General features: G+C 48.5%; 1 protein-coding gene across 2 annotated transcripts in view; it reads left to right on the top strand.

The window, feature by feature from the left end:
• LOC148474025 (uncharacterized) overlaps nt 1–14170 on the top strand; it is a 90902-nt gene that overhangs the window by 28505 nt on the left and 48227 nt on the right. For both annotated transcript variants that reach the window (XM_088459157.1, XM_088459156.1), the window contains exons 11-15: nt 965–995; nt 3613–3681; nt 3788–3847; nt 7220–7339; nt 8945–9047. In XM_088459157.1, the coding sequence (XP_088315283.1) occupies nt 965–995; nt 3613–3681; nt 3788–3847; nt 7220–7339; nt 8945–9047 (383 nt within the window). The remainder of the gene's footprint in view (nt 1–964; nt 996–3612; nt 3682–3787; nt 3848–7219; nt 7340–8944; nt 9048–14170) is intronic.

Below are 14170 nucleotides of genomic sequence, written 5' to 3'. Positions count from 1 at the left end.
GTAGTAGTATCAGTAGTAGTATACAGTAGTAGTAGTAGTATCAGTAGTAGTATACAGTAGTAGTAGCAGCAGTAGTAGTATCAGTAGTAGTATACAGTAGTAGTAGTAGTATACAGTAGTAGTAGTAGTATACAGTAGTAGTATCAGTAGTAGTAGTAGCAGCAGTAGTAGTATCAGTAGTAGTATACAGTAGTAGTAGTATACAGTAGTAGTATCAGTAGTAGTATACAGTAGTAGTAGTAGTATACAGTAGTAGTAGTAGTATACAGTAGTAGTATCAGTAGTAGTATACAGTAGTAGTAGTATACAGTAGTAGTAGTAGTAGTAGTATACAGTAGTAGTATACAGTAGTAGTAGTAGTAGTATCAGTAGTAGTATACTGTAGTAGTAGTAGTATCAGTAGTAGTAGTAGTATACAGTAGTAGTATCAGTAGTAGTATACAGTAGTAGTATACAGTAGTAGTAGTATCAGTAGTAGTATACAGTAGTAGTAGTAGTAGTAGTATACAGTAGTAGTAGTATACAGTAGTAGTATCAGTAGTAGTAGTAGTATACAGTAGTAGTAGTATACAGTAGTAGTATCAGTAGTAGTATACAGTAGTAGTAGTATCAGTAGTAGTAGTAGTATACAGTAGTAGTATACAGTAGTAGTAGTAGTATACAGTAGTAGTATCAGTAGTAGTAGTAGTATACAGTAGTAGTAGTAGTAGTAGTATACAGTAGTAGTAGTAGTAGTAGTATACAGTAGTAGTATCAGTAGTAGTATACAGTAGTAGTAGTAGTATACAGTAGTAGTATCAGTAGTAGTAGTAGTATACAGTAGTAGTAGTAGTAGTAGTAGTATCCAGACTGTCTCTATATTTGAATTTGCTACAGTGAGCTAGAAAAATAGCTGTTTTTGTCAGGGGGTTATTGTGAAATCGGTACATCATTATTTATTTATTTTTTGTTCTTTCGAGAGCAGCGCAACCCTATCGGATCCTGTGTACACAACGGTAAGAAGCTCCCCCTGACTTTATGAACACATACAAATAAAATGAGCAAAGTTTTTAGTTTTGCACTTTGTCAGTCTCTTTCTTGAAGACACTGGGGTAATGTTGGGGTATAGTGGTCACTTTAAAGCTATATCACTTGTACATGCTATCCCCGCTATGGGTTGGGTATGAGTTGCCGGAATCCCGGCGGTCAGAATCCCGGTGCCGGGATCCCGACAGGGTTATTATACCGACACTTCTCCCTACCCTAACTTTCCGTTCCTGATGCCTATCCCTAACCTCCCCCTCAGTGCCTGAACCAAGCCCCCCTCCCCGCACCCTAAACCTATCCATCCCCCATTACTGCCTAACCCTAATCTTGCACCCTATCCCTCCCCATAACCCCTGATACTTACCTGCTGACTACATCCCCCCCTCCCGCTATAACCCATGTCTGCCGGGAACATTGCAGTTATGTTAAATTAACTTCTGGAGGGGTGTATAGTGAGTAACAAACAAGGAACAGGAAAAGCAGTAAAACATCAAGCAATGAAAAGAGCTTCCCCACACGACCGGCATCTAAAACCACGGGGCATCTTGCGAATGCTACACAAACGTACGCAAGTCCGTTCCTGGTTTACGAGACTGTAAGCCCCAACTAGGCACTTGTCCCACCACCTCAATCAAACACGCGGAAGCCATGCTATGGGGAAACATTCAAGTAGGCGTGGGGTAAAAAAACGCTTTTACGAGACTGTACTGATTAATTCGATATACGACACCGGTATGTCCGTGCGCATATCAAATGAATCATTGCATTGGTTTATCGCATCCGTTTGCAACATAGGCCCATATTCAATTTGGAGCGAAAAGCCGTTTTCCCGTGTTTTTGGCGAAACTTTTTCACGGGCGACGTAATTTTCGCCTGCTTTGGTTTTACCCCGTATTCAATTTGAAGGACTTTCTGCCTAGGCGGAAAGTCAATGCAATGTACCAGGCGAAAAAGTTTCGCCTTTGAATAGCAGGCGAAAAAAAGTGCAGAATTGGGGTTTTTGGGGTGCAATGTTGCGGGAACCCCCCTGCAGCCTTCAGACAGTACCCCAAAGGTAAACTGTGTCAATTTAAAAAAAAAAAACATTTAAGGATCCCCAAAAAAATAACTTTGAAAAAGGGGGCAAAAAAAAAAGTTGGGGTACAAAGTTAAAAACTAGCGAACTTGACTCTGGGGGGGTCCCCAAGTATGCCCCAAGTGTTTTTTTGATTGCAGGTGCTTGCGGCAGGTGGATTGTTCACGTTTTTTTCAACTTTACTTTAGCAACTTTTAAATATGCTGACCCCTATTTTCAAGTACCCCAAATTTGCTGGGAAGAGTTATTTTCAGAAAAAACTACTCCCGAATACTATTCTGCACCACTTATAGAAAAACGCTATTTAGCAGCTATTGAGCCCGTTTAAAAACTCCAAATACCTTCAGCAAGCCAAATCGGGGGGTACCATAGTGAACCCCCATGTCAGAGCATCTTTTGTGGGGTGTCAGACTGATTTCCCCAAATCTGACAGCACTTTCCGGCTGTTTCAGTTTCGCCGGGTCCCGTTTTCGCGTACTTTCATATTGAATACGGGGAAAAGCGTGCACGCGGGCGATACTTTTCCGCCTGCCAAACAGGTGAAGTAGGCGGAAAGTCCGGGCCGCGAAAAAGTATCTCGGCTCATATTGAATACGGCTCTAAGTGTCATTTTCAGGTGATAAAGATGCGATAGAGACACTCGGCGCAAGCCGAGTCAGACGGGACCTGGTGCGCTGACAAGGGCTGATTGGCGCCACTGCAGCCATATTGTCTGAGGACACCCCTGTATATGCTTCATTTATTTTTAATCTTTGGGCTCTCACAAGCCGAGCACTAGAAGTAACTCTATCTTGGATCATATCACTATCAACTTAGGGCCTGATTCAGACCCACTCGCAAGCGGCTGTCCGCTCGCAAGTGGGTCGATGTTGTGCACTGCGCATGCGCACGACGGCGGGAGCTCCGTCGTGCGCATGCGCCAGACGCGACGAGCGAAAGACTTTCCTTCGCTCGTTGTGTCTGATCAAAGGGGGCGTGCTGTCGATGTTGATTGACAGCACGCCCCCTTTGGTGGGCATGCCGGGGGCGTGCCTCCCTGCCGGGGGGCGTTCCCAAGGGAACGCCTACCGTCAGAAGCCGGCCCACTGACATCACTAGTGATGTCAGTGGGAGTGATTTTGGCTCTGATAGAGCCAAAATCACTCCGGGCCTTGCGGTTGAAAAACTCAACCGCAGGCTCCGGCTCGCAGTGGCGATGGTCATGACCATCGCGGCCATCAAACTGCACGCTCGTATAGGCTGTGGGTGGTGACCCACAGCTATACGAGCGTCCAGGAGGACGCTCCATAATTATGGAGGGCGGCCCTCATTCAGAACGTGCGCTCTGCTCAGAGCGTCCGGCTCTGAATGAGGGCCTTAATTCCACCAACCAGTATAATGACGTTTAGCAAAATAGGTTCTAGCCTAATATCTCTACCTTGTGGCCAGCATTCCATATTCCTATATATACATCACAGTCTAGTCTATGCTCGTAGCTATAGCATTATTATTTTGTTTTGTTTGTTTTTAAGGAAGAAGATAATAATGAAGAGGAAACTGGAGATGATGGGAAAGAGGAGAATGATGGCAATAGCCAAGAGGTGTGCAAATAACTAATATATATATATATATAATATATATATACACACACACCCTATTTGTGGTCATGTTACAAATATGTGATATAATCTCTGTTCTTCTTTGTAGGAACCTGCTTATAGTGACCCGGAAGAGTTTACAAACCACAAAGAGATTATTGATTTCTTGGTAAATCTCTACAGTGTTATTGTCTGTCTGTCGTTAACGGGTCCCTATGTATCAAGCAGTGAAAAGCGCGGAGCGGTGAACCAGTGGAGAAGTTGCCCCTATCAACCAGTCGACTTTGAAGTAGCATTTATCAAGTACAGTCTATAAAATAATAGGTAGAAGCTGATTGGTTGCTATAGGCAACGTCTCCCCTGGTCCACTCCTCCACGCTTTTCACTGCTCGATACATAAAACCCTAAACTTGTTATGCATAATAAGACCTTGGACCTAACTTTATGGGAGGGGGGGAAGGGCAGAGATGTACAGCAGCCCAGCCAATTAACGAATGGCCTTTAGCAATCTAGTGCACTACAATAAGTAGACAATATCTCCTTACATATGTGCCTGCCCCAGTTGTGCTTTGTGCTGTGTATACATACATAAATGAATGTAAAGAACCCAAGCAAGCGCTAGTGTCCATTCACAGACTCAAGCTGGGAACCCACTTGCTGATGTGTGTACCCAGCGATGTAACGCCCGATCGCACAATATATCGGGCGGTCGGTACAAACTGCACGATGCGATGACCGACCACCCCGATATGTAGGGCACCAGCTCCTTCCACTATGCCGGTGTCGACATCTGGATTGTTCCATCGACCCTAAATGTAGGCCAACGGAACAACCCCAATGGATGACCTGCGGGAGCGCGCATAGTATGTACACATTGGCCGATGTAGACGATATATCGGGATGATTTGCTGGATCGGGCGATACCCAACTTTAAAAGCAAATTATAATGGCCGTGAATTATTACCCATGACGTGCAGCCAGACTTGGGTGTACGTAGAGCAAACTGGGTATTCTTAATGTTGATATTAAAATGAACCTCTATATACCCCTGCCTGTACCTTCTAAAACCCTTCCTATAAACCTCTAAGGATGACGCTAATTTGCGTACGCAGTCATACCATAATTAAAGACTTAGACGTGGAATCTGTGATTCCAAAGCACAAGTGATATTCAGGTAAAAGTTCAGACAGTTACACGCAATTGATCAAGACACAATTTAGGCGCAAAAGGAAATTATACAGACCCCAAGTACAGTATACATACGCAGGCGCTTCCGGACCCAGAGATAGGCATCAGCAAGAGACCCCTCGTCATTCAGCACGAAGACCCAGAACCAGCATTCGTGCACTCATATTTATACCCCCCCAGAATAAACAGGACAATAGGGAAGTCTGTTGCTGATATCATTGGTTCCCAGAGGTGAAGCATCTGTTACAGCACATTTAACAGGCTGCTTCAAACAGACTCTCCCTGCCTCTAACAGCTGGGGGTCTTCCTCTTCACGCCTCCTGCAGCATCCTAACAGTTGCTTCTAAAATATACATTTTGTTGCTTGTAGGCTCTGCGATCCATAACTCGGGAATGTATGATGCGATCTCCCCACCGATAACACCGGAATACTGTAAAAAGGATACGCATCAATACAACTCCAAACATGACTTGTTTATCATGTATAATACCTTAGTTATCAAATATCTTTATTTTTCAGCATTTAAACTAACTGAACCAACTTAAATCATACACTTTAGAGCTTATTGAACCTTATGTGTGAATATGTAATGTGTGGGTATTCGGGGTTTCATATAAGGATGCTCGTTATTAATGGGTGAGATTTGAGTGCATAATTTCTCATACACGAAGTGAACATTCAGCAGTTGGGATTGCTGAGCATTGTAGTTCCATGCCCTCTGTCAGCAGGCCCCCACCTGTCCTGTGTTCAAAGGAAAAAAACTATTTTGTTCTCCCAGACTCTTGTGTGAACTGTGAATCAAGCTGTGAAGTTGGGGCCATCCTGTCTAGGATTCAGACAAATCCAATTGTGTAGATCAATGCCTGGATTATATTACAATTGCCACAACTATACTTTATCTGCATCCAGGGATTCCCAATTTGTATGTAAAAATACCCATTGTCTATTCTATTTACTCTTACTCAGAAAGCTTGTTCTTCCAGTTGCCCTTGGTAGATTAACAAAAACATTGCCATCTGTTCTTAGCTCCTGAGTTGTAACTTGAAATGACGCTGGTCACAAAATGGCGTCTTGCAGATTCTTGTTTCTAAAATGGAGTCTAGCTGCCATTTGCAAGATGGCGTCGCGCACGCTTCAATTTTAAACTGATCTTGTCTCAGCCAATTATTCAGCTTCGACATTACAATGAGTTTTTAAGATGGATATATCCATGAAATAGTGATGCGCTGTCTGGTGAGTGTTAACATCTGGCTGATGATGTGACAGTGATGCGATTACAGGAATAATCGGCCAGATGCTGCGCAGCCCGCAGATTGTTACACATGGGAGAGATTTGGGCCTTTTTTTTCCCGGTTGTTTTTTTTTTTTTTTTTTTTCTTCTTGCGCTTTTTAGACAGATAGGATAGAGATGTTTATCCAGGTCTGCCTGTTAAGGTGGCCATACACGGCGAGATTCAAAAGTTGGACAGATAAGTTGTGCGATTTCCCTTGAAAATTCTTCCCTTCACATACAGGACGATTTGTATTTAAAATGTAACTATTTCACATAAGACCATACGATTTGATCAATCACATCACATAATGGGGTAGATGTACGAAGCCTAGAAACGATATCAGCGCACGTCATGTGCGCTGATACCGCTTCTCCCCGATGTATGATCGGGGTTCTGGGCGGTAAATGACAAGGACGCCTGTCATTATCGGCGCTGCTATCTACAAGGCCATGTACGAAAGGTCATACCGCATGACCATTCGGCCGGCTGTAGCTGTCGGCATCGACAGCTACAGCCTGGCGCTAGCCTATCCCCACAGCAGGGACAGTGCTGTCCCTGCTGGGGCTGCTGCCGGCTCCAGGGCTGCACGCTGGGATCTCGCGATACTTGCGAGATCCCGCGCATGCTCAATGGAGCCGGCCGGGACAGAGACACAGGGCATCAGCACTAGGCTGATGCGCTGCTGTCTCTAGCGGGTAGCGCCGGAGGTGGGAGTTAACGCTCCCCCTCTCCGGCCGATGAGATGTTCTTACATCTCATCGGTAGTGCTTCCTGCTTCGCCTCGGTAAAGAGGCGAAATGGGAAATGTTGTAGCGGCACGTTAAGTGCCGCTATCATACATCTACCAAAATGTGTGTCAATTCCTACATGATCAGTTGAGATCTCTCTGCAAAACCAGCTGATCTGCGATCCAACTAGACGACGGCGGGGACGCGCACCGGGGTCGCAGAAGACTCAAAATACAACTATTTTCAAATAATTGGTCTGTCCAACCTGTAGAAACTGCCCAAATCGTGTGATCGATCGTCCCGTGTATGGCCAGCATTTGTTACACATGTCGCTCTCTCTAACCCCGCAGGGTAGTTTTAAGATTTTTGGAGAAGATGATATTTCATTTCTGCTGAAAGCTATCGAGAAATTGGCAAACGCTTTAGTCCGGTACAAGAAATACTGTGAGGAGATGGAGGAAAAGAGAGAGGTATGTAATGGCTATGTACCACCTGAGGTAGATTGTCCTTCTCCTCCATCTGGGGAACATTGCACGTCATGGAGGTTAGGTAAGGACATTTAAAAAAAAAAAAAAACTAGCTCTTAATGAAGTTGATTGTGATTGTATGCAACCTCCTCCCCTACACAAGCTCCTCAGATTGTATGTGCTGCAAGTATAGCAGCATCGGGTATAGTCAGGTAGCTCAATCCTCCTCCTTTTTCTTTTTTTTTTGTGTATGCGAAGGAAGCCCATCTGACGATTTAAACTGGGCGCATGCTAGACAATATGTTGCCCGATCTCACACACACATGTATAATGCTAGATCTGAGGTGTCTGTAGTCTCTTAAGGATGGGGGAGGGATCTCTGACGGGAGGGAGATCTGTATCTGTGCCTCTGAGTAGAGTCGTGCTTCGCTTGTGTTACTGTGACTGGCAGGTCCTCCCCCGATATGTAACAGTCGCAGTTTGGGCTGCAGGAACAGTGCAGAGAGGGAAGACAGAGGACCTCATTCATACCCGGTCGTTGTTTTGGTCCTGCACACGCGCAGCGGCCGCACTGCATGTGCGCAAGCCCCGGAGCAAGAGAGAAACTGTCGCTCCGGAGCTCACTACAAAACGTTTTGTAGGCAGGGCGGGAGGGTGGTTTCACAAACGGAGGCGCGCCTACCTTTTGTGGGCGGCCGCAATGACATCAGCAGTGATGTCATTGGGGAGCTTCCTGCTCAATCAGAGCAGGAAGCTCCCTGGGGCTTGCGGTTGCAGAGACCCAACCTTAGGGTTTCGTCGCAAGCCCCGATGGTCGCGATGGTCTTGACCATCGCGACAATCAACCTGGTCGCTAAGCTGGGCGTGGTAACCCACAGCTTAGCTAGCGACCAGGAGGCCGCACTTAAAAATAGAAGCGGCCGCTCTCATTCAGAACGAGCGCTCGCTTTTTGCGAACGCCTCTGAATGAGGGCCAGAGTGTGCACGGTGTCTCAGCATGCATTGCCCTTCTGCTCCACGGGAGGTTTCTGTCCTCCCTGAGCTCGCCCTAGGACACCTGCGTTACGGTTTGACAGGTGTCACCATTATATCTGAGTCCAGCCGGCAAGTGGCCAATATCTGCAATACGTCCTTTTTTTAAAATAAAAAAAATTATGTCAACATTTTTCATTATTGCAAAGTATTACACTCCCACCCCACCTGGCTAGCGAAATTTTCTGGGGTGAGCACTGAGCATATCAATGTATATAGCTTCTTTTCTAAAATATATTCGGCATGGATTTATAAATGACGACCGCACTGTATGAACTACAAATAAACAATGGAGACAGAAAGGGCAGAATGTCAGTAACCTAAGGACTTAAATTGTGAATGAGAGGCGGATGGGGACGACTTCAAACATGTGATATCTTTACAAAGTGCAAAATTACCAAGGGGACTTTAACTCGCAACATCTACCACCCCAAACTAGGCAGATTGATCACTGTGGTGATTGGTGAACACATGCCACTCTCCCCCAGGGGTACATGCTAAAAAGTTGTTAGAGTCCCTGTTCTAGAGTAAAATAGTCTCATTAAGCAGAATTGAATAATTCCTCTCTCCACGTAGAAAGCCTCCAATTCTGCATTCAGCGAGTATGAAGAAGAGGAGGAGAAGAGGAACACGGACAAGGAAGAATTGCCTTCACCGAAGCACGACCATTCAGATAAAGGTAATGCACAGTGGTCAGCGTTTAATAACTGTAGCCGCAGCCCCCCAAAGTCTGGTTAGAATATTAAATGCCTGAAAATACTGATTTGAGTTCAATCCAAAATCTCTTTTTTTTTTTTGTTTATTTCTTTTGTAAATACAATGAATTTCTAAGGCAAATTACAACTATTTGATAGAAATATCCTGCTCTTGTTGTATTATACATTGGACATGAGCACACTGTTTGTTTGTTTTTTATGTTACCCATGTATGTCCAGTAAATAGATGTAAGCATTGATAGATACCTAAATTATTCTTTCATGGCCCCCAATTGTTTTGAAGGAGAATAGTAGGAGCAAGAATATATGAATGAGCTCAACTATATAAATTTGGTTTTGGTAACTACTTGATTCAGCCTAATATTTAAAGACATGTAGACATAGCACAGTTTGCTCCAATCTTGGCGACACTGCCAACCCTGTCCTGTAGAGGGTGCCAAACCAGGAGCTGCCACAAATACAAACTAAACTTGTATTACGCTTGACTCCTTCCCTTTAATATCCCTTTGGGGGATAATTGTGGTTTAGTTTTGTGCCCTTGGAGCAGGACACCATCTTTGGATCTGGCTGCAGGAGTAGCCTTTGTAAGGAGGAAGCATCTGGGATGGTAAAACTTGCTTGGCTTGGTGCTAGTGCGCTCCATTGCAGAACTGGCTGACAACTGGTGGAGATCTGTGATTCTTATGCCTCTTCTTCAGGACCTCCAGTATCCCCTTCTCCTGTATTGTCCTCACTTCCTGTATTTCCTCCTCAGCTCTGCAGCCTTCACTGCCCCCCCTCGCTCTTGCGCCTCATCTCCCTTTTTCTACTTCAGGGTCCATAGGGGTCCACAGGGTGACCTTGGGGTATAGCTGGATCCTAGATCCTCGGGCACCACGGAGTTAAAGCTTTTAGCTGCTCCCAGGATGCACTTGGGTCCAACCTCCCCTATACCCCGCCCCCGAGCCACAGGCACCTCAGTTTTAGATGGTGCCCGGCCGGAGTCGGGTCACCCTGCGGGGGGGCTGCAGGAGCAGCCCCCTAAAGCTTTTAATTTTTTATTGAACTTAGTTAAATTTATTTATTTTTTACTATAAGTTTTTTCTCTAGAGCAGCAGCGCTGGGCTGTCTGTACAGACGCCCACGCTGCCGCTCCTTCTCCCTGCTGGCGCCGCGACGCCAGCACTGAACTGGGGATCGCGGCGGGGGAAGCCAGAGTCTGTACTAGCCGGACTCTGGTTTCCCCCGGGACTGCTGCCGGAAGACGCCGGGGAGATCAGGTAAGTCGCGCACCGCTGATTAGCGGCGGTGCGCGGGTTCCTTTCAAATGCAGTCCCATGCCCCCGGTCTAGGGGACAGACCGGGGGCGCTAGCGGTGGCGGCGGGCCCCCCTCCAGCGGAGGCATACCCCGCCAGACCAGTAGACCACCAGGGTAAATTAAGCGGCAAGCGGGATGCCGGCAAGCCCTGGGGTTAATATGCTAGCCAGGGGAGGAAGCCTTCCCTGTCTAGCGGCTCCTCCCCTCAGCTCAGCGCGCCTTTCAGCTCGGAGTCTGGCGTCGCTGAGCTGCAGCTACTCGGCCACTCCTCCTCTGAGGTCTCCAGCAGCCATTTTCTCTGTGGCAGCGCAGATCTTCAGGGAGCACGCGGACCGGTCCCCCTGTGTACCTCTCCCCTGCAGAAGGACAGTGTACACAGCGCTATAGCCCTCCCAGACACTGAATCTGGAAGGTTGATTGTAGTGGAAAGGTGCAGTGAGTATATCTTCCTGCATGGTATGTGACTTTTGCTAGTGCTGCCTGTCTGTGTCTTTTTTCTACTTTCTGTCAGCCTGTACCTATCCCTTTCCTTCTCCTACAAGCCCTACAGGTGTGCGGGGGAAGGGTGTTTCTACTGACCTCACCTATATAGATCACGTATTTGTGAGGTCCGTCACATACAGTTGTGTGCTACACGGTGCCATATTGTGGGCTGTTGTTCAGCACACTGGTGAGTGCGCACGTTTTCTTCCTAAGTCATGTCTGAGGAGGAGATTGAGCACTCCGGGGCTCCAGCATTGTTCTCCTGCAGGCGCTGTTCTGCAGGAGTGGATAGGGAGGATTTGTCACAGGACGGCCTGTGCGGATGGTGCCAGGCGCTCCCTGGTACGTCTAAACCTCCCATTTCGCAGGAGCCACCATGGGCGATGTTTTCCCAGGTGCTGGTGTCCATCGCGGACCGTCTGTCGGTCCCGACTGCCGCCCCTACTAGGGCGTTGCCCCAGCCTGCCATCCCCCATTCCCCGGGTGTCCCACAATTATTGCAGACTCCCCCGGGGTCTCAGCCTGTTGGTCCCTATGCGGGGTTGCCAATGTATATTCAGTCCACCCCTGTGGCACAGCCGGCTGTGGTGCCGTTTCAGGCTCCTGTGACAGCTCCTCCACCCTGGGTGGATGCGCTTTCCCACACTGTCCAAGATTTGGCGGCAGCATCTTCGGCTTTTCAGTCGATGTTGCGCAGTGACGTGCCCTCCAGGGCGTCTAAACGCTCAGTCATGGCACAGGCTGCGCATCTTTCGGATTCTGAGGGGTTCTCGGATGATGGTGAGGTACAGGATGACTCAGCCTCAGATGCCTCAGTCCAGGAGGTAGACACTAAGTCTTCCATCAATGTGCGGGCTCTGGTTAAGGCGGTGCGGGCTATTCTTCTGATTGAGGATGAGGCACCCGCTCCCAAGTCAAGGTATCCTAGTTTTAAAAACAGCTAAGGTTACTTCTACAGCGTTCCCCTTGTCTGATCAGTTGACTGATCACATGGCGGTGGCCTGGCAGACGCCCAGTAAGCGTTTCCTGCCACAGAAACGCTTGGCGTCCAATTATCCATTCCCGGAAGCGCATTGTAACACGCCTCATCAGGAGTGCTACTTTGCCATTGCCGTCTATATCCTCGCTGAAGGATCCTACGGACAGGAAGGTGGAGACTTGTCTAAAGTCTATTTATTCTCTCTCAGGGGCTGTAGCCCGGCCGTCCATGGCCATCTCCTGGGTGGCCAAGGCCATTGAGGGGTGGGCGAACGCCTTGGAGGACACGTTTACGGATGAATCTCCGGACGTCCAGAGGGCGTTGTTAGGACAGATGAGAGATGCCGCCTCCTACATTGGAGAAGCATCTTTGGATGCTAGCCTGTTGACCTCTAGGGTTTCGGCGGCAGCAGTGTCTGCTCGTAGATCCTTGTGGTTGCGGTCTTGGAGAGCAGACGCGGATTCAAAGAAAGGCTTGGAGGCCTTACCTTTTAATGGGGAATTACTATTTGGTCCGGACCTGGACAAAATAGTAGATACCCTGGCAAAATCCAAGTCAGCCTTCCTCCCTTCAGCTATTACACCTGCTAAGGTCCGGAGCTCAGCGTTTCGTTCCTTTCGGGTTCAGGGCAAGGCAAAGGGTCAGTCCTTCCCGAGGCAGTCCGCACCCAAGACCGCCTCAAAGCCAAAGAAGCAAGCCTGGAGTGCTAGGCGCCCTTCTTCCAAGCCAGAAGATAAGCCTTCTGCGTGATGGGACGGGCCTCCCTCTGGGGGACCCCAGAGTGGGAGGCCGACTTCTTCAATTCGCCCAGTGCTGGCACAATACCACCACGGATGCCTGGGTGCGAGAAGTGGTCTCCCAGGGGTACGCCCTGTCTTTTCGGCACAGGCCGCCTTGCCAGTTTTTTTTGCACAAGTCCTTCTCAGGACAAAACCAAGGCCTTGCAGGTTCAGGAAGCCATAGAGGCCTTGCTGACGGCGGGGGTCATTATACCCGTACCACAGTCTCAACGTGGGATGGGGTATTACTCTACGCTGTTTCTGGTGCAGAAACCCAATGGCTCTCATCGCCCCATCCTCAATTTGAAGTCCCTGAACAGGTTTCTCAGGGTTCCCAAATTCAGGATGGAAACTTTGCATTCCATCATACTGGCGATGGAACCGGGGGATTATATGGTCTCCCTGGATATCCAGGACGCCTACCTCCATGTGCCTATAGCAACATCGCACCAACGGTTTCTGCGGTTTGCTATTCTCCACAACCACTACCAATTCAGGGCTCTACCCTTTGGTCTCTCCACGGCACCAAGGGTATTTACCAAGGTAATGGCGGTCATGGCGGCTCACCTTCGGAGCCAGGGGATACGGTTGCTACCGTATCTAGACGACCTCCTCTTGCTGGCAAGCTCCCCGGAGGTACTGATCCAGCATCTCCACCTGACGGTCGCTTGTCTACAGGCGCACGGCTGGTTGATCAACTGGAAGAAATCCTCCCTCATCCCATCACAACGGATGGTTCATTTGGGGGCCCTGCTGGACTCTCGTCAGCAACGGATTTTTCTGACTCCAGAGAAGGTCTCCTCCTTACAGCTGCGGATTCACAGTTGTCTGAGCAGTGGCAGAGTGTCGGTGCACTCAGCGATGAGAGTTTTGGAGTCCATGGTGTCGGCATTCGACATGGTGGAGTTTGCCCAGTTCCATTCCAGGCCCCTGCAGGGGCTGATTCTTTCAGAATGGAACGGATTGCCACACAGGATCCGCTCTCAGATGCTGGTGTTGTCCTCGGAGGTGCGTCTGTCCCTAGCCTGGTGGCTGCAGACAGCGCATCTCCTGGAGGGGCGCCCCTTTTGGATCCCGGAATGGGTTCTGCTCGCGACAGATGCCAGTCTCCGGGGTTGGGGGGCGGTGACAGGCTCCTTGTCACTTCAGGGTCGTTGGTCGGCGGAGGAAGCGATTCTTCCCATCAACATCCTGGAACTGCGGGCAGTATACAGAGCCCTGCAGTCGTCCGGCACCGCTCTTCACGGAAGGGCCGTTCAGGTGCAGTCAGACAACGCCACCACGGTGGCGTACATCAATCACCAGGGAGGGACTCGCAGTCGAGCTGCGATGTCGGAGGTGTCCCGCGTCCTGGCTTGGGCGGAGCGCTATCTTCCAGCTCTCTCTGCAGTTTTCATCCCAGGAGTCCTCAATTGGGAGGCAGACTTCCTCAGCCGTTACGATGTGCATCCCGGGGAATGGTCGCTTCATCCAGAGGTATTCCAACTACTCGTGGACAAGTGGGGGCTGAAAGAGCTGGACCTGATGGCGTCCCGTTACAATCACAA

Source organism: Taudactylus pleione, unplaced genomic scaffold (assembly GCF_031769625.1).
Source record: "Taudactylus pleione unplaced genomic scaffold, aTauple2 ptg000897l, whole genome shotgun sequence".
Lineage (NCBI taxonomy): Eukaryota > Metazoa > Chordata > Amphibia > Anura > Myobatrachidae > Taudactylus > Taudactylus pleione.
The sequence above is the reverse complement of the archived record's forward strand: the minus strand, read 5'-3'. Positions and strand labels throughout refer to the sequence as shown.